At 35.5% G+C, this 21,156-nt stretch overlaps 1 protein-coding gene across 7 annotated transcripts in view; it reads left to right on the top strand.

The window, feature by feature from the left end:
* The window catches only part of ZNF148 (zinc finger protein 148), a 45,826-nt gene that overhangs the window by 24,458 nt on the left and 212 nt on the right, over positions 1-21,156 (top strand). For 4 of the 7 annotated variants that reach the window (XM_057430074.1, XM_057430069.1, XM_057430070.1 and 1 more), the window contains 4 exons: positions 2,714-2,837; positions 3,504-3,587; positions 9,518-9,636; positions 9,986-19,064. In XM_057430074.1, coding sequence (XP_057286057.1) covers positions 2,714-2,837; positions 3,504-3,587; positions 9,518-9,636; positions 9,986-11,578 — 1,920 coding nt within the window. In that variant the 3' untranslated portion in view covers positions 11,579-19,064. Of the gene's footprint in view, positions 1-2,713; positions 2,838-3,503; positions 3,588-9,517; positions 9,637-9,985; positions 19,065-21,156 lie in introns of those variants that run through there. The other 3 variants (XM_057430075.1, XM_057430073.1, XR_008975023.1) reach the window with 2 other exon arrangements.

The raw sequence follows: 21,156 nt of genomic DNA, 5'->3' as shown, positions 1-21,156 counted from the left end.
TACTCTGTATCTATCTAATAATAGTTGTGCTTTTCTGTGAGCCTGATAATTTTATATGCTTCATGCATAGTAGTGAAAAGATTTTAAAAAGAAATCTAAAATGGTAGTTTTGAAAATTCTAAAAAGTTTACTAATATATAAAAAATAATTTACCAGTAGGGATTATTCCTGTGGTCATAATCATCTTCATATATGTATTTCTTTATATCAAAAGATTCTTACCATAGCTGCTGGTTTGTTACTTCAAAATTTCTTTTGTAGATCCATTCATGAAGAGTATGTATCCCAGTATGTCTGAAAACAATTTTCTTCTATTGAGATGCACTTCAGATAAACCCAGAATCTTTTCACCTCATGAGGTAGCAGTGTTATATCTTCTAGTAATTCCCCAAATCACTATTAATCTTCAGGCTTAAAATAGAGCATATACAGGCTGCTCTGATAGGCAAAAATCAGTTATATATTATCATGCAGCAGCATTAAAAGAAACTTACTCTGAAATCGATCCAGACTGTGTATACATTGAAGGCAAACTCACCTGAACGCCAAGAAAAACACCCCAACCTCCTTTTTGTTTGCCTAGGAGTGGGACCCCTCAGTCCTCCTCAAAGCATTGTCAAATGAGGTTGCATCTGTAGTATTGGAAAGTTGAGACATTGTTTCAGATTGGGTGTGGAAGCAAGTTCCAAATCCTGTGCATGGCTTTGGTAGAAGAAGGAGATTTAGGTTGAGTATGTCCACAGATCACTTCCATGGAAACATGGCAAGGTAGGAGAGGCATGTGTCTCTCTTTCTACAGACGTGTACTTGCATGCTTCCTTTTTACCTCCAAGTCTGTCAGTGCTAGTTTTTTGAGATGACGAAAGATTGAAAAATAATCAGGCGAATCATTAAACAGGTTCTTTTTCAGGCTCTCTTCCCCTTTTTTCAAAATTAGCATAGTAAAAAGGCCAGAAGGAAGCTGAAGGGCTGACGTAGGTGAGACCCTACTGCAGTTTAAGCTAGCATTCCCAGAGTGATGGGGTTGGTTTTCCATCCAAAGAGCAGCTGGGACTTTTACAAATGGAAGTCAATTAACATACTGAAACATCTTAAATTTTATATTAATGGAGTCGTCATATCAAAAACTCATCAGCTTTTATCCTATGTAGTTTTCCATGCACCCAAACACACGCTTACACACATACATGCATGCGCACACACACGCACACCACATACATACATAAAAGGTTTTTTGTTGCTCTTACTAGGAAAACTGCACTGACAAAGTTATCTTCCTTCGTTTAAGAGGTGGTACAATGGATGGATGCAGTAGAAGAGCCCAGGGTTAGGATACTGTGAAATTAAGTGTCTTTTCTGCACAATTATTTAAAAATTTCAACATACAAGAAATATTTCATAACATGTATTTAATTGATTTTACATAACCAGTCAGTGTTTCATAAGCTGTACATTGTTACAGAACAGAGTTTTTGTAATTACCTGTATCTGTGACTTATTGGAGCTGTAACATACCAATCTTACAAACGTATGAATGTGCTTGTCCTTCAGAGTGAATGCACGAGAATTTGTTAGCTTGAGACTTCTGCTCTTGCTACATTTTGATGCAGTAGAATTAAAATTTTAAGTAGATCCTATAGTATTTGCTACTATTGCAGAAATACTGTTTCAGTTATTGACTCTCCTTCTCATCACTGTCATTATCATAAAACCTAAACCATCATAGCTAATCAAATTGAAAATGTGTTTCCCCCGCAGACTTTTATTTTTTTTTTTTTGTTAATAACAAGGGACTAAACTGTTTTATTTAAGGTTACTTAAGCTCTTTATAGTTTTGTTTCCAGTTAAGTAAGACTTTTGGAACTGTAATTTGTTTGCTGGTTTTCTTATTCTCTTGCCAGAGTTAGTAGAGAGTTTGGGGTTTGGATTTTTTGACAAATTAGAGAAATTTTGTGATGAGCTTTATTGAATAAGGTAGATGTGCAAATTTTTCGTTTAAGTTTTTAATTAGATATGAAAATAGAAGCTTTGTCTGACAGCAGAGCAGTGGGGGGTGGCAAGGTGAATTCATCAAGGAGATGCTTCAGTATGTATATTGAGTGAGCAGTATTTTATTGAGTGAAAAACCTGAAAGGGGAGAAGAAGAATACTATTGTCTTGGTTGTTTGGCTTTGGGGTTTTGCTTTTTAGAATACAATTTTGCCTTTGGGACTGCTGGTATTACGTAGATGTACATAATTTGTATGACTCTCCTGGATAAGTTTTAATGCCTTATAGCAAACATTTACAGTTGTAATTTGAAAAAAAGAATATAATGTTTTACTTTTCCTTTAAAATATGGCCATCCGTGGTTCAGTGCCCAGAGGTGATTTGGTTACTTTATGTCCATTCCAACAGACGGACAAAGTAAACAGTAGCATATAAAGTAACCCAGCTGTGAATAGGGGAGCTCTGAGCTGATTTTCCATGAGCTGCTTTTGTCTCCGTCCTGTTGAAATATCTCTTTAATACAAAATGAGGTACAAGTTGGATTGGACTGCAATTGGAAATGTATGCTAAAATCCTAGCACATAGCTTTGTAGAAATTAGAATTGTTTTACCTGAAATACTTTAATTTTCTGCATCGAAAAAATTAATGTTTTTTTTTTTTTTGTAGTTAATAAGACATCTTTAGAGGGTAGTGTGAGAACAAATTTTACTCTTTTTAAAATAGATCCTTACAATAAATGAGGATGGATCACTTGGTCTGAAAACCCACAAATCTCATGTTTGTGAGCATTGCAATGCTGCCTTTAGAACCAACTACCATTTACAGAGACATGTCTTCATTCATACAGGTACTGCTTGACTTCAAATTTGTCTTTTCTACTATATAAAGAGTTGTTTACTTATGTTAACAATGTTTTCAGCTCTATGCGATTTTCAGTTTTAAGAGTGTAGCTAACTTGGCATCTAAGCTTAGAGATTCCATGCACCAAAGTGTCAAAAGAATACCAGAAACAAAAAATCAACATATGTTTAATAAACTGAAGACCTAACTGTTTACAAGGTTTCTTTTCTTTCTTTATCAGAAAGTAAAGGGTTGACTTGTAGCCTAAGTGCCAAAATTGACCCCTTTGTAAAATGTGTTCCGGCTGCTTATTTGCCTGATGAGGTATCTCTCTGGTTCGGAGAAGTGAAAAAGGTACTTACCATTATAACAGCGTGCCAGTATCCTGAATAAAGTCTTATGCCAGCATCCTAATTGATCTTGTTCATAAGGAAATTACAGCCATTTCAGATCACACTTCCGTGCTAGTCTTAATGTGACTCTTAGGATCATGGAAGGAATTCTGCAGTTCTTATACTTAGTAAGACTAATGTTTTTTGGTACTAGAGTATTTTTGGAATTTGCTCAGATGCTGTTTTTTTTAACGCAGACTTTTTAATATTCCTCAAAAGTAGTTATCAGAAACAACAGTGTGTAGTTATTAACTTATGGATGTGGCATTATATTGTTCAAGGTGAAAAACCATTTCAGTGCAGTCAGTGCGACATGCGTTTCATACAGAAGTACCTGCTACAGAGGCATGAGAAGATTCATACTGGTGAGTATAGTGCCTTGAGTATCTTTACTGGCGTGCTTAAAAACTGTTTCCCCATTCAGGCAAGGTTTCTGGTAATACGTATGCAGCCTAAAACCCTGTTGTAGTTGTTTTAACTTAACAGATGTTATAAAACTTTAAAAAATAAATTAGTGTTGTGCTTTCAACTTGCTCCACTTTTCTTTGGCTGTAAACTCCAGTAAGAAATCTGAAAGTAGTATTCTATAAAGAATCACGGAGTAACAAACCATGAAGTTTGTATGTTCACAGAAGTCAAAGTTTGTTAAGCAGTTCTGTCTTTGTTGTATCAAGTTAATTCAGATAACGGGGACTTCCAAATTGCATTTCAGTAATTTATTGCTTTATTTTGGAATTTGATGGAAAAGTGCCAGGACTAAAATGGCCAAAATGCCTAACCCCAGAGGTGTCAGTATCAGATTTACTTCTCGCTGCCTTTTTTTTTTTTTTTTTAAAGTTTTAATTCAGAACTGTTTTAATAAGAGCCTTAGTTTAAAAATAGGCAGTATAGGTCAAATAAGGCCCAAAGTTTTAAGCCAAAAAGAGTTATAGTTTATACATGTTTATTTTTTTATCTTCTTGCACTGCACAAAACCACATTCTTTAACAGGTTTGTCTTCATTGGGTTTTTGGCATTTTGGTGCATGGCCTTTCAATCCCTCTTTAAATATTTTGTAATATGGTCCCTTTGGACTAGATGCCAGTTTCTCAGCCTCTTTTTCAGAAAAGCAGAGCTGCTGAATGTGCACAGTGTTTCTTGGCTGTAGCATTTATTTAAATGGATATGAAAGCTACTAACACGCAGTGCAGTGTGTGCATGTGTAAGAGTTGAGAGGGAGAAAAAACTCTGCGAGATGAATTTTCAGAGCAGTGTACAGGGAGTTACATGCACAAATGCCCTGTTGTTTATCGGATTTTTGTATCCTAGGTTGCCATGAGTCCAGACTAAGTAGGTTTCCTTCAGCCAGTCAGCCACAGAAGAGTCCTCCATTCTTCTGTACAGTGTCTTTGTTCTGCTCCTAGTATTTCCTCTGGCTCTGAATTGGTGAACCATGCTGCCTCCACTTTGTGTAGATACTATTCTTGAAAAGAATGCTCATTCACTCTCTTCCATCTATCTGGCCAGCCCTCTCCCCTTTACCCTCCAAAAAAAGGCAAAAATTTAAGTAGTCTCCATGTTTTTCAGATGATTTTTTTTTTTTTTTTTTTTTTTAATGAGGATTATTCCCTGTACGTGGCTTTGAAAATGAGAGTCTGGGTGATTCAGTTAATTAACACTTGACTGCAAATATTTTATAAACAGATTTAATTACTTTTTTTAATTCAACTTCTAGCTCTAATGAGAATTTTGTGTTGATTGTAAGCTTTGGAGGGAGGGGGTGGTGGGATCTCAGGGTTTTTTCCCAGCTCTTACGTATACTAGTCTCTATTTAGCAGGGAAAAAGGTGCCATTTAACAAATTAACTATATTGTTATCTGACTGTATTAGATAACTATGTTTTCCTCCTTTCCTCAGCATCCTGAGATATATTTGGTTGTTTCTCAGGAAATTGAAGATTGTGCTTGTGTTTTAAATTGTTGAATTACAGGTGTTTTCTTAGGTGACAGCTAGTAGGTGGTTAGGAGAAAATGTAAGACCCAGCTTCCACAAGTGGATAAAATGTTTATGAAGTCCATTTAGCTAGCAAGTATTCAACTACTGCTTAATTTTTGGTTTTGCCTAGTTACAGTGTAGCTAATTGGCATTCTATATACCTGTCTGTGCTTTCACTTCTGTGTGACAATATTGATTATTGGGCCTTAGCTGTTTCTGTAGCATTGCTCTGTTGTTTAGGACTGCATAATTTAACCCATCCAGAACAGCTGATTTTTCATCTTGTTTTTCTCACCTGAGGGTGAGCAGTGAGTCTGTGTTTCACTTTGATGGAAATAAAATGAAGCTCTCTTTGTATTATTTGTGCTTTTAAAGAAATATTCCTTATAAATTCAATACTGTTTTTTTTTTCTTTTTATTTAGCATTTTTGTCTCTCTGTGTAACCACTTTTAATACCAACTTTTGCAGAGTCTTCAAAACCCTGATAAAAACCAGGTTGATTCTTACACTTTTAAAGATGTTTATCAGATTTTCCAGTTTGTTTTAACCCCACTGGAGACAGTGGTAACGCTTAGAAGCCCCATTTTATGCCTGTTACAAGCCTGGAATTTACAGGTGCTCCAGCTAGTTCCAGTGTGATTTGAATTCGGTGCTCCGAACTACTCCTTCAAAGGAAATGTTATGAGGGAGTTAGGAAGCAATCAATGAACATTATTCTGTGTAAATAATTAAATAGTTGCATCTAAAAGCAGACATTGCAGTAAGCCAAAATTCACTTACTAGAAATAATTGTGTGTTGAGGAGGGCAGCAGTGCTGGAGCCCTGCTGCTAAACTTGTCGCTAATGATACAGAAAATTGCCATGTCAGTTGTAAGGGAGGGGAGAGTTGCTGGTACACAAATATTTTCATATTTTGAGTTTATTAGGTTCACAGATGCTGAATGGTTTAGGTTTTGATTTTTTTTCTTCAAAGATGTCTGCTTTCTTTTTGCTTGGGGATGTGTCTATACGCCTTACCCACTCATGCATTCATGTGTCCTAATTCTGTAACCCACCCTACTTCCCATTTTAAGCACAAAAAATGAGATTACATTTAAAAAAGAATAAAGCAACACTGGGGTTAACGATTCAAGTGCCTCATTATTCAGTCATGCTGCTTTTTTGTTGCCTTCTTTGGTATTTTGTATTTTCTCTGTTTAGATACTTAAAATGCCTGGGGGTTTATAATTGTTATAGCCTTCATACGTACGGTATTTCTGCTGAATTTTATAAATACTTCTGTTGCTCAGTTTTAATAGATTTCCAATGAAGACACAAAACATAGGCTGGTTTTGAGAATAATGCATATAATTATTGTTTTGTATTTTTAAATTTTGACCTTTTTTCTACACCTGATTCTTTCCCACTCACCAACACGTTTCAGAAAGTTATCTCCTAAGTTCTCCCTACATTAGAAAAAGGTTGTTATTAATGATCTTTTCCATTTGCAGTAGATCCTCTTTGAAAAGTACAGTGAAGTTGCAGAAGGCATCTTAAGCTTCCAGCTTCTGCTAGAGAGAAATTATTATAGGAAGCATAGCTGCATATTAATTTTTAATCTTTTCCTAACATTATCTTCCTTGTGAAGATTAAAGCAAAAATTAAGTATGGTATCAGTTTCAGAAGGTGTTCTTAATCTTACTTCCAGAGCATTCTGGAATTCTACTGAAAAATACTATTTTCTGTGTTGTGCTGAAATTCAAGGGGTGAAATTCAAGGACAGTGTCCCCAGACTTTTCTTCCTGTTAAGGCGTGGCCATCAGTGGTACCACCATGTACTCTCAAAGACTCCAAAATAGTTGTTGTTGGTAATATACTACAATGAAAAAACTCAGAGCCCCTGTTTGGCCCTATTTAAGCCTTGAAATGGGAATAGGTAGCTGTGAGAGTCTTCTGCCAGCAAATAGCCAGCTTGAGCAGACAAATGTTAAGGAACTCTGTGACCATGCATTTGCAGAAATGGGTATAAGGCTGAAGGTAAGTGCATTAATGAAGTGCTCTGCGTTTTCTTGGGTAACAAGATAACTCCTTAGGGGGCAGTTCAAAGCTAGAACAAAGCTGAGCTGTCTTGCTTCTCTGTCATGGTTTGGCTTCCCTAAGGCTCAGGAGAGTTTTCATCCCAAACAACTGATTCTTTCTCTAAAAAAGAAAAGAAAAGAAAGCAAAAAAAAAAACAACAAACCTAAAATCTAAGATTTTATCATGAAAGCAAACTTCCAGGCAGCGTAAGGAGAGTTGTTTGTAGGGGCTTGCAGGGGCAATTTAAAAGAAACACAAAGTAGAATAGTGGGGCAAAGGGAAAGAAAACAGTAAGTAACAAGGATTTAGTCATCTTTGAGAATGGAGGAGTTCCTGTGTATTAAACAAGAACAATGAGAACTAAACGTCTTGCCTCATCTTCTTTAAAAATGAAGACAAGGACTGAACTTTGAAAAAACTGACAAAGTCTCAACAGGGCTGGTGGAAGTAAAGCACTGAAGTAGTAAAGGTGCATAGCAAATAAAGAGAACATGAAGAATGAAACTGGAGTTTGAATGTTAACAAATAGGCCAGAGAGGAAGATGTGTTTATAGACAGTACATGAGAGGATTATATGGTAGGCCCTATAATTTATGAAGGGTGCTGAAAAAAAACAGTAATTATTAATAACCAAGAAATGGTAAAAATTTGTCTCTGACTAAATGTGAAAGAAGACTTAGGATGCTGAGGTTGTGAGCCTATAGAAAAAACTGATAGAAGCTGAGAGATCTTAGGAGAGCAAATAATTTGATTTAGGAGAGAATAAATTGGAATAATTTAATCCAAGAAAGGGACTTGCTGAGAAGCCACATGGACAGTTAAGAATTAATAATTGGAAATAGGGCATAGGCTTAAAAGAAACAGTTTGGAATTAAGGTTGAAACTGAGCATTAATGATCTGACTAGAAGCAAATGTGTGAGTGATACAGATATTTTTCCATTCTAGTTTCTCTAAATACCCATATTTTATTTTAAGGTACCATATTTCCTTTTGTAGAAGGATGGCTAAATATCTCTATTCTAAATGGAAAATATGCACTCTAATAACATTGTAAATAATAAAATTTATTAACGTTTTGTATTTATTATTAAAATGTAATAAATCATCTCATAAAATATTTTTAATAATAAAACTACCTCAGAAAAATAGAAATTGCATATTTCTGGAGACAAAAGATAGATTATGTATATCCCCAAACCCAGTGCAGTACAGTATCAGAACAAAGGATGTTGATAGAAGCTGCCAAGACAATCCAGTTCAAAACTATTTCATAGTAAATATTAATGTTGTTCAGGATGAGCTTTATTAAATAATAGTGAACTTTTGTAAAAGTAAACCTAGCTTTTCAATGTGCTTGGTCTTTTTTTTAGAGAAACCTAGAAAATAAAAATACTGGAGGGAAGATGTAGGACAAAAGGTTGTTTTTTTAAGAAAAAGAGTTATCCCAGGTTCTGAAAGGGTCATTAAGGATCACTGCAGAGCTTCTTTGAGAGGAAAAATAAGGGGGAAACTGAAGATGAATTCAGGGCAATGAATATTGTCTGAACAAATATTTCATAAAAATAAAAAAAAGCAAAACATCCCAACCAAACGGAAAAGCCTGTAAGTATGCAAATGGCTGTTCAGCTACAGAGGCCCCTTGTTTTCAGCTTAATTTTTAAAATATTTTAATTCATAATAAATAAATAAATTTGGTTTCCAACCAAAATAGCTATTATTAGAACAGTTATTTCAATGCTACATACAGGTAAGGAAAAATATGGAAAGTACAGCACACCATTCTGAAATGTTAAATTAAAAGCTTGGAAATGCATAATTCTCTTCTAGAAGGGGTGGGTTTGAGTTAATGAGCTGGTGAGAGAATTGAGGTATTTTTATACAATCGGCTGCCCTAAAAAAAAATATTATGCAGCAGCAGCAGTTCAGGAAAGCTGTCCTTGCAGTTCTTCATTTGTTAGGTTTAAGACAGATATCTGCACCTACATTAAAAAGAGGGCGCAAGAATTTAGATTTGAAGGCGGTGGCTGGCTTGGGGTGTTTTTTTTCAGTGTAAAAGCTTAAAGTAAGTTAGAGGCATTGACTGCAGAGTGATGGGAAAAATGTGATGTGGGGAAGCCTTATGTTATTTTTCATAGCAACAGGCTAAATCCTCTTTATTAATAATTTCTGATAGAGAATGTAATATTTGTGCTGGTAATTGTATGGAAGAAGATAGATTTTTTTTTTCTTTTAGATTAACATTCCTGTGTGTTTTTTATCAGGTGAAAAGCCATTTCGTTGTGATGAATGTGGTATGAGGTTTATTCAGAAGTATCACATGGAAAGGCACAAAAGAACGCACAGTGGAGAGAAGCCTTACCAGTGTGAATATTGTTTGCAGGTAAGATGACTTAGTGAAATCTTTCACAATTGCAAAACAAAACACCAGCCAATTCTCAAGCAGTACAGATAGGATTTTTACCAGGTCTTGTAGTCATGTGCATGCAAATAAACATATAACAAATGTTTTTTTTCTGTTATGTGGTCTGTGGTCTTGATGCACAGGTGGAGCAGAGTCACAACTGTCTGCTTAATTATTGATTACATACCATTTTTTGACACTTTATTAGAAATCAGGAAAGTGGATGAATTATCAAGTAAATTAGTTAGAATGAAAGGTTTCTTTTTGGCAATATATTTTACAAAAATTATAATAATTATAAATAATAAAATAAAATAATCTTTTGCAGTATTTCTCCAGGACTGATCGTGTGCTGAAACATAAACGTATGTGCCATGAAAACCGCGACAAGAAACCGAACAGAAGTGCCACCAAAGTTGGCTTCTTGCCATCAGAGGAAGATTCTGGTTTCTCTACGCCTATGAAAGACAGCTCCTTGCCAAAGAAGAAAAGGCAGAAAACAGAGAAAACAAAATCTGGGGATAAGGAAAGTGCAGATAAATTGGAACAGAAGAAGGACAAAAATGACTATTTGCCGTTGTACTCTTCTAGTACTAAAGTAAAAGATGAATATATGGTAGCGGAATATGCTGTTGAGATGCCACATTCTTCGGTCAGTGGAACGCACTTAGAAGAAGCAAACTCTGGAGAAATACACCCACCTAAACTTGTTCTCAAAAAGGTTAACAGCAAGAGGAGTCTGAAACAGCCACTTGAGCAAAGTCAAACCATTTCACCCTTATCTACATACGAAGACAACAAGGTTTCAAAGTATGCCTTTGATCTTGTGGATAAGCAAAGTTTACTGGACTCTGAAGGTAATGCTGACATTGATCAAGTTGACACATTACAGGAAGGACCCAGTAAGCCTGTACATAGCAGCACTAATTATGATGATGCAATGCAGTTTTTAAAGAAAAAGAGGTATCTACAAGCAGCTAGTAATAACAGTAGAGAATATGCCTTGAATGTAAGTACCATAGCATCTCAACCTTCAGTAACGCAGGCGGCTGTGGCCAGCGTCATTGATGAAACTGCTACAGCCTCAATATTAGACACACAGGCACTGAATGTTGAAATTAAAGGTAACCATGACAAAAATGTCATTCCAGATGAGGTACTGCAGACTCTGCTAGATCATTATTCACACAAGGCTAATGGACAACATGAGATATCTTTCAGTGTGGCTGACACTGAGGTGACTTCCAGTATATCAATCAATTCTTCTGAAGTATCTGAGGTCACCCAATCTGAGACTGTTGGAACAAGCTCTCAAGCTTCCTCATCAGATAAAGCTAGTATGTTACAAGAATATTCAAAGTTTTTACAACAAGCTTTGGACAGAACTAGCCAAAATGATGCCTATTTGAACAACCCAAGCCTTAATTTTGTGACTGATAACCAGACTCTTACAACCCAGCCAGCATTTCCTTCCATGGAGAAGGTCTACACATCTATACCTGTCAATAGCTTTCGATCGGGAATGAACTCTCCATTAAGAACAACTCCAGACAAGTCTCATTTTGGACTAATTGTTGGTGATTCGCAGCACCCTTTTCCCTTTTCAGGTGATGAGGCAAATCATTCTTCTTCCTCGTCTACACAGGACTTCTTGGATCAAGTAACTTCTCAGAAGAAAGCAGAGGCACAGCCTGTTCATCAAGCATATCAGATTAGCTCGTTTGAGCAGCCCTTTAGAGCTCAGTACCATGGGACAAGAGCTGGAATATCATCTCAGTTTAGCACTGCCAATGGACAGGTGAACCTTCGGGGACCAGGGACAAGTGCTGATTTCCCAGAATTTCCCTTGGTGAATGTAAACGATAGCAGAGCTGGGATGACTTCTTCACCTGATGCCACAACAGGCCAGACTTTTGGCTGAGAAACCTTTGTAAATAATACTGGCACTTTAGAACACATTTGTCAAAAGGGGGTTGCTCTGTGTAAGATGGAGTTCTGTACAGCTTTTAAGAGCTCTGTGTTAAAACTAAGCTGATATTAGCAAGACCAATAACTGCTTCCTTTTTTTTCTTTTTTTTCTTTTTTTCCTTTATCTTGTTAGTCAGCAGTTGTTGAACTGCCTGATGTTGGTGCCCTTATCAAAAGCAGTTTATTATTCACTTGTTTGAATCTAGAAAATATTTTACCTTCTATGAAATTTTAAATAAACGAAATCCCCAGGTAAGACTTTCCCCCACGATTGTTTCCTTACTGGTTTCCTTCTATGCTTCGGGAGGACAGTTTATTGTCTGACACTATTCATATTGTCATTTCTAAGCTTGTCAGCATAGTCATTGCTCTTCAGCAGGGAATCAACATGTACTGAACACACAGAATAAACAATAAGATTCAAAGGCAGGCAAATACGGCTTTAAAAGATGGTATTTTCTAAAGAAAGAATCGTTTGCCCATCTCTCTCAAAAATAATTATAGACCATGTGCCCTTTTATTTATGCTTTGCATTACCTTGAGTTGGTTTGGAGGAAAAATTGATTTTTGGTAGACTACTATTTAAAAGTCTGATTAATTTAACATATTTTAAACACTTTTTTTAAAGCAAAATGCCTAACTGCTAAAGCCTTTACTTCATTCCTGAAGTAATGTGTATTTCTTTGTACAGCCGAATCTAGATGTAACTTTTTAATGACTTTTTCATACACAGATATCAAGAGTCTGAAGTTTTAGTTAAAATACTCTGTAGCTGACATTCCCAATTGCGTAATGCTTACACAAATTGTGTATTCCAGGATTTAAAAGCTTAATTGTACCTTACCCTACATACTCATAATGATTATCATAGAGCACTTAGTCAACTTCATAGTTTTAATTTCTCAAAAAAATAAAACCATTTTTAGGTTTGATATGGTTGCATCATTTTCATCTCATACAGTAATTCTTTTCAGTGTACCTGAGATTGGGTACACTTAGCTTCCGTAAAAAACATTTTAATTCTCTTTCTAGAATTTTGACAATTCAGATAATTAAATTTATTGAAGTACCCCCTGAAAGCTGAAGAAGTGGGCATTCAATTCAAATTCCCTACCTTTTTAGTGTTTGCTTAGTGAAAGTCATTACAGTTTTACCAGCCAGAACCGCTGAATAATGCTAGTGAACAGGATTTCTTTTTCCAGCATAGGCAAGTGATCAGAACTTTTCATTGCATTTCACCGTATAAATAAACTACCAAGTTTATCCCTGTACCATGAATATGTTTATTTGAGTAGTACTTTGTCTTGAAGTATACAGTATGGTACGATAAGTAGTTATGTGTGCATTTTTAAGGTGGTAATATTTGAGTAGCATAACTATTGTATAGTTTAAGTTAACAAGTTACAGATTTTGAACTGTATGTTCATTTTTTTGCACCTTCCCTAAAGGGACACTGTCTGGTAGTTTAAGGCAGTTTAAGCCTAATTTAGGCTGATTAACCAGGGAAAAACACACACACACATGTATATATATATATATATAGGTATGTGTGTATATGGTGGTTGTGTTTCTTTTTTAAATAGGATTGCATACATCCTTTTATAGCACTATTGCTAGGTGGTATCTCTCAGATGAAGCCATCAGCTAGGAGAAAAGACTGCGTCTCAAGGGGCTAAAATACATCCTTCTTTTAAGAAAGGACTTTAGAAGATCATACAGCAGTTCCCACCTCTTCCCAAAGCAGTAGCAGTATTTTTCTTAGTTTTCATTACTAGGAAGCTGATCCATCTCTTTTCCCTAATGGTAGCACTGTTTAAGTGCTTCCTTCACCTGGTACAGTTGAGGGAGAAATTATGTTTATTATCCATAGCTTGCTTATACTGACAAGAAATACAATTTATGTAAACTTCTTAATACTTTTGTATAACAAAGCAGGTTCTGTTTTGATTCATTGATCCTGTGTATAATATAGGAAGGTGTTTCAGCATGCCATGACTTGCCAGTAATTTTGTCCGAGTATTTGGCCCTGAGTTATGAAGAATGAGCGTCAAGGGAGAAAAGTAAATTTCTCATGGATTATTAATGATATGTGTAAAGAAATTTCTTTAAAGGATATTTTAAAACTGGTTCATGTCTCTCTGTTTTTCTTCCTTTATGGTCAGTTTGGTTTTTTGACTTTCCATTCTGTGTTGCACAGACACAATACATCTGGCCCCAATATCCCTGGAAGCCACCTCTTGTAATGCATGTTTCATTTTCAGTGTTTCATTTACATGACATCCTAGCTTGTGCTGCCTGAGTAATACTGTGTTGGCATCATTGTTCTAATGACCTGTTGCTGCAAGTAGATGGCCATGAATAATAGTATTTGTTAAATACAAGAAGCAGCAAAAGCTAAAAAAAAAAAAAAAATAGCTAGATGATTACTGCACTTCTCTGGCCCCATATGAAGGTCAGAGGAACAAAACCTCCTCCCTGAGGAGATTGACTCAGCTTTATTTTCAAAAGTTACTACATTGATAGTATGCTGTGAGAAAGTGACTGAGGAGTAGGAAGGAGTAGTTCTCACTCCATGCCATATTCAGACTTGGGAGTTACTTCTGGGGTGTGTGAGGGAACAAGCACTCTTGGCTTCCAAGAGTTGAAGGAACTTGCTCAGAACAAAGTGGCACCTGGGGAACAGTTATTCTTTATGTCGCAGCTTATTCTCTAGCCTGCTGCTGAGCCATTACAGCTCTACTCCGTGCCTTAGGATAGGTGTTGAAGTCCCTGTCTAGCCCAAAGGGACTGTCTTATAGGATTCTTCCACCTGTACAGTTAAAGCGATGGTGCGAGTAGTTAATCCACTGATACTTGAAACTTTCTGTACTGCAGGAGATAACCAACTGTATACAGCAATGATTTCCCAAGCATATGCCCTCTTACTATGAAATAAGTGTGTATGTAGTTCTGGGAGGTTTAACTATGTAGGAAGTTTTTGCTTGTTAATAATCACATTACTTAGTAACATTTTCCACTGCTGATGTTTTGCTGTTTTTAATCTGCTACAGAGTCACGCTCTTCATTTTGATCTGGTCTGTGCTCATTTTTGTTAGTTTTCCGTTTGTATCTGGGAAAAAGCAACTTTGTTTTTCTGTTCTTTTCATAGACTGATACTGTTCAGTCAGTCCACATAAAGCTGGGGTGAGCATTTATATTCCACAGATCTAACAACAAACGCTCTTACTTAAAGGTCATGCAAGCACTGAGAGTGTGTGTGTGTTTGTGTGTGTGTAAGGTGAAATTTTTTGGGGATATCTCCTAGTGATAGAGCAATGATGATTTTAAAAAGGAGGAAATTGATTACATTTATTACCAAATTATATGTGCAGTACATATATATACACACACACATATTAATAGACCATATTTTGGTCCTAAATTACTTGACAGTGTCCCTTTTAGCATGAACCCTTTGATATGTTTTACCATTAATATAACAGACAATGAAGGAATTGTAATGGTATGCTAATAGGCAATTACCTTTTCTTCATTTGATTTGAGAATGAATCATAAATTACAAGGTTTGGGGAGGAGGATTAACCATATGTGTTACTGTATGTTGGTTTACGAATATCAACCTAAACAACTTAAATTGGATGATAAAAGAACTATGTTTATGATCTTGTGTCTCCTAGTGTTGTGTTTAGGAAAATGGTGTTTCAAGAAGAAAATAGGACGAGAAAGTATTCATGTGAAATGACACTTGTATTATTTTTAGATTATACTTGTCAATTTTTTGGATGACGGGAGCTTTTCATTGTTAATTGAGAAGTATAGTAAAATCTTGCTAATTCGCTGACCGCTAATCAGAGCATCCAGTAGGTTTATACATCCCCAATGATCTCTTTCCCACCTCTCTGCAATAGTCTAAAAAGTACTGTAGTGAGGTCTGATATTAGAAATACTGTATGACTTCACCCAAGTATACTACAGAATTTATACAAGTATACTGGGAGGTAGAAGAAGTATTGAAAACTAAATTACAGTTGTCAAAATAAATGAACAAAGTACATTTTATGATGTGATATCCTTGCTTTCATTGCCTGCTTCTTCACTATTTTCAGAATTATCATTTGTAAAGGGTTTCTAAGCCATTGCTGCAAATTATTGGGGTTCTACTGTAACTTTTGGAGTTTATTCTAAAGTATACATGTTCTCCTATGAAAAATTTCCACCTGGACAGATACATTATATAACATGCTCATTCAGAATATTTTTATAGTATTTGTATCATATGTAGTAACTATTTGAAATGAACCAGAATATTTGGATGAATTCACTCTGAATTTTGCAGCATTGGACTACTTTATGTATGTATATTTGCTAACTAAATTTTCTTGGCTTTGAGAGCTTTGATTTTGTTTATTCTCTGTTTGCTTGTTTTAATACCATTACAACTCAGAGGGAAAAACCTAATACTCCTGGGAATCCGTTTGAAAATTTTAACGGGCAGAAATATGTTTATGCAAGTCGGTACCAGTCCACATGTGAACTTTCAAATTACATGGTCGGTACTGAAGCAAACGAATAACGTTACAGTTTCCTAGTGTTATTTTTTTTACTAAAATGAAGCCTTGTAACTTTGAAAGTTCATTCAACTTACAGTAATGCATGTTTATGTTAGGCATGTAATGCATTTAGCTAAAACTCACTTTGCAAAGGACAAGTACTAGGAAAGTATTACTGCTAATGGAAAGATGTCTTTAAGTTAAAATTTAAATTTTTGTCCAATTTTAATTTGCTTTGTGTCAGGGCAATAAATTTATAGTCGCTTTTGCTCTACTTGGCATATAAAACCTTGTTTCCTTTATAAAATTACATCTTCTGGTAGGAAACACAAACTGAGGCAAGAAAACATTTCTAAGATTGTTTCTTGCTTTCCTTAATCCAATGGATGGAAAGGTAATATTGTGTAAACAACATTATTTTATTTTTTTATGCAATATCATGCTGTAAATATGATTTATCAAATAAGGATGTACCTATGATTGAATCTTTGATTCTGCACAGCTAGAGTTTATATATAAATATAAATGTGTCTTGACAATCAAGGACTTATGTCAGTCTTCCTTTTTGACGTTTCTTATTGTTATGCATTCCATTTGTTCGACTTGAGTATTTGTATTGTCTGTAAAGTATGTAATGTTTTTATAGCTTGTTTAAAAACAAAACAAAAAAGCCTGTAAATACCTACGAACTGATCACAGTACCGCTCTGTTAGAAGGCATATGATGATGTACTGGTTGTAAGCAATAATACACAACAGTGCTAACTTTACAAGTAGCATGAGGATAAGTTCCAAAAATACCTTTGGGAGTTAATAGCCTTGTTTGAATTAATGAATATTCTTAATCATTTTTTTTATAAATAAATTCAGATGTCCTCCTGCTGGAGTATATAACGTTGTTTACACAGCACAATTTCAGTCACATAGGGGACAGTCTTTAGATCTGTGGCTTCATCTGTACACACTTTGAGTAAGAAATGAATGGCTTGTCTGCACTTCTGCAAGCTGAGGAAGACTGCAAAAGTTGAATAGCTGTGTCTCTAAAGGATGAGAGATACTATTCTGCTTCTGTGCCGATTCCTGACAATTCCTCCGCTTAAATCTGGAGCCTTTAAGTCCCGGTACTGAACTGATGAGACTTTGGCCTCCAGTAGAAAGGAGTAGTTCTCTTCTTATGTGATATGCAGATAAACAGTTAACTTACAAGTCACCTCTTCGTTTGAGTTGTGTATTTTTCAAATTACGAGCTATGAGATGGGTATATTCCAATAAATAATCTATATGTCGAACTTATAGTTTGAATTGAATAGATAACAGAATGTACAGAGCAGCATAACTATCTGAACAGTCATCACTGCTTTAGAACCCCCTACCCCCAATTTATAAATGTATATGACCTACATTTTATAGACAAAAAAATGTTTTTAAATGCTAGTCATTTATATAATATGTGCTTTGAAGGATTTGCTAGTCCACTTCTGTCACTTTTAGTACACTGGTATCTTTTATATGTAATGTATGCTTTTTATTATTATTATTATTATTATTATTGTAGTAAAGCATTTCAGTAGGAGGAATTTTACAACAGTATGAGGGGTTGAAATTTTCATTGTCAGAAATGAATTATACTGGACTTTGTGTAGTCTTGTCTTTTTTTTTAATGCTGTCTGGCAAGGAACTTGGTATTCAGTAAAGCAAGTGACCTCGGTTTATTTTGAAGGCATACTATGTAGTGCTGAATTGGATCTGGAAATTGATGAACTTGAAGACAGAGAAATTAGTGCAAAATCTAGAGTACAGAAGAAATTGTATTATGAAAACCTGATGATATATATAGTGGAACACTATTACAGTGCATTTCCTATATAATGTTATTTTCCAGAAGTCCATATGCCTTCTTTGTATTTCAATTAATAAAAAAAAAATGCATACAGATAAAATTAGGATAATAGGTTTATTTCAATGATTGTACAGTATTTCTTTATCCTACAACATCTTTTCCGTCCTTTTATTATCAAAGACTGTAGCCTCAATTCCATCAGTAAAAGTTTGTATATAGGTGAGAGATGGTTTTATAGGAACCTGAAAAGTATGAATTTGTATATTTCTTATGTTCCTGACAGAAATCAGTATGTGAGTGTTTCTTTATTCCTGTGAAATGAGGAATTTCCTGATGGAGAGAGAGAGAGTGTGTGTGTGTTTGTGTGTCTGTGTGTGTAGATACATGAAAGATGTTTGGGTCTCAAGGCAAAAATGATCCAAGTATAAAAGGATTTAATGTAGCTCAATGTGACTTGCATTTAATTTTAAAAGAAACATTTAAATTTCATAATTCAAAAAAGACAAAAATAGTTTTGCAGGAAACAAAACTATTTGGATAGCAGGCTTGACCAAATGAATTTTGGTTAAACTTGATATATTTTAAATGATTCTATTTCTGCCTTTATTTCTGCCCTAAAAGCAACATAAAATATTTTGGGAGTTACTCTTCCTGTTCGTTTGACTGTGAGTGTAATTTATATCATGGTTTACAAAATGTGGCATGAAGGATTGGATTGTTTTATCTGTATAATGCAATGAAAGATTGCTTTTTTCTTTTTTTTTTTTAACATAATCATGGTGAATGGTATTGTATTCTTAGGATTGGTTTATTCATTAAGTGTCTTAATGAGTTTCATCACTTTTGACATTATTGTTTTCTTATGGTTAACTTAGTTTTTGGGGGTTTATAATACCTTTCTCTGTATTGTGATACTAAGGGAAGTTATGGTTTTGCTTTATTTTTAATTAAACTAATAGTTTGATAATTTATATTTGCAAATGATGCATTTTAAATGTGGTCACTTGCTGTTTGAAAAATAAAAATATAGAATACTGTTTTATGAATAGACTTAGCAGTATTTTTCATGTTAGATCATTTCAAATCTGCTTTCTCAAGGAGAAAGATGAAGGCATGTAAAGATACGTACCATTGTGCAAGAACTGATTAAATGAAATATTTAAATACTTGTTTTGAGACACAAAACTGACTGGATTTTCTTGCCCTTTTGGATCTCCTGGCCTCTTTTCCTAATGGAAGACTTTAATTTTAATCTGGGTCATTTTAAAAGATTGCACTGGAATCACTTTAATAGAAACACCTAGTATTAGACCAGCTTTCTTCTTGTGATTCTTGTTTGCACTAGAGAGAATTTATTCAGTGCCAGCAATTCTTCATGTAAATGAGAATCGGGACTTTGTTTTAATCTCAGTTGTGAGAAAGGTGAACTTGATTATTCAAGTTTTCAAGACTGTTGGGTAGCAATATTCCATGTGTGTACTACATCATTTTGTAGTGTGTGTTGTATACAGAGTATTGGTTACTTAGATTTTTCTATCATTGCAGCAAATATTTAAAAGATAATGAAGATTACAGCATGCGTGCACTTACAAAACCAGAAATGTGAATTAATTACTGGTAATTTAGTTTTCTCACCTTCATTCATGTGTTAAAGGCATTTATTTCCCTGATTCTTTGGGTAGAGTCCCTACTGAGAAAGACTTGACTTTTGTGAAATGCGTGGCTCTGTTGATTTTACTTTGTGTAAGAACAATGGCTTTAAACTGAGAGAGGGTATGTTTAGATTAGATATAAGGAAGAAGTGTGAGGGTGTGAGACACTAGAAAAGGTTGCCCAGAGAAGCTGTGGCTGCCCCATCCTTGGCAGTGTTCAAGGCCAGGCTGGACAGGGCTTTGAGCAACCTGGTCTAGAGGAAGGTGTCCCTGCTCATGGCAGGGGGATTGGAGCTGGATGATCTTTGAGATCCTTTCCAACCCAAACCATTCTATGAAAATGTTAAAAGTTGCACAATAGCTTCTAAAGAGAAAAAAATCTAGTGACATCTCTGTTAAGACTTGAGCCATGATCACATGAGCACTGTAGAAAGAGCAGTGTGGCTCTAGATGCCAGTGTCTGCCCACCTGGTGGGTACAGCCTCAGTCCTGGAGCCCACAGAGTCACTACCTATGCATTCTTTACCAGCCCTCCTCTGGGCAGCAGTGGGTGCATGAGAGGAGCTTTGCATCTGGCCTCAGCCTAACCCCTCCTGAGGCTGTTTAACCCACTTGATTGGAGTTGCACAGTAGCAGAGAAAGGCCATTCAAGAGATTTGCTCTAGTGCCTTGCCCGGGGGCAGCAGCATTAGCTGGGATGGCCACAACTGATTAAATCAGCATAGACAGGTCTGAAATTTGCCTTAGGAATGCTGTCCTTACCCAGTCCCTCTCAGCTGTATGAGGCCACAGGTGTTGCTGTTCCATAAAGCTTTCACATACTTCTGAAGTGTGTACACAGTAACTTGGTATGACTTTGTTTCAATATTACTCCAGTGTGCATGTTTTGGGATTGTTTTTTAATATAGAGTGGCAGGAATGTGGGATGGTATGTTAACATGCAGTTGGTAGTGTAACTACTTTTAATGGTTTCAGGTTTAATAGTCTTAAATTGCCGGAGAATTTTGCAATATGCCTAAGCAAGCAGTGTCTGTGTACTTGGCCACCCTGTCTGTCTTTACCTTTGTTACATCCATTTACGTTAGTTATATTGATTTTTATTTGTTTCAATTATGCAGTAGAAATAGGAAATCAAAACTGACAGTTTCTGCGTATTGACTTTCATAATTAAGATTGTCAAGTAGTAAAGTGATACTGAAAATAATTCAATATTTTGATGTTAAAAAGAATTGCCAGAACCTACATTTTGTGTTGAGTGAGAAAAACAGTCCATGAGCTTAGCTTTATTTCTGTGCTAGGAGAAGGAAACAGTTTCTATAAAAATGACTTATTATTTAGAGGGCCGAAAAAATTTCTCTCTCTTCTCACTCTTTCTCTCTGAAATTAGTATTTTTCTTACACTGCACAGGAGAAACTATTTTGTAGTTCCAGGACAGGCAGCCGTGTGTGTAAGTAGGGAGAGATTTGGAGGTGGGTTGGTTTAAGGAGGT

The sequence above is a fragment of the Pezoporus wallicus genome, unplaced genomic scaffold (genome assembly GCF_028554395.1).
Source record: "Pezoporus wallicus isolate ANWC-B61680 ecotype Strahan unplaced genomic scaffold, APGP_CSIRO_Pwel_v1 contig_5261, whole genome shotgun sequence".
In the NCBI taxonomy this organism is placed as follows: Eukaryota; Metazoa; Chordata; class Aves; order Psittaciformes; family Psittacidae; genus Pezoporus; species Pezoporus wallicus.
Note: the sequence above shows the minus strand (reverse complement) of the source record. Positions and strands in the feature narration are given on the sequence as shown.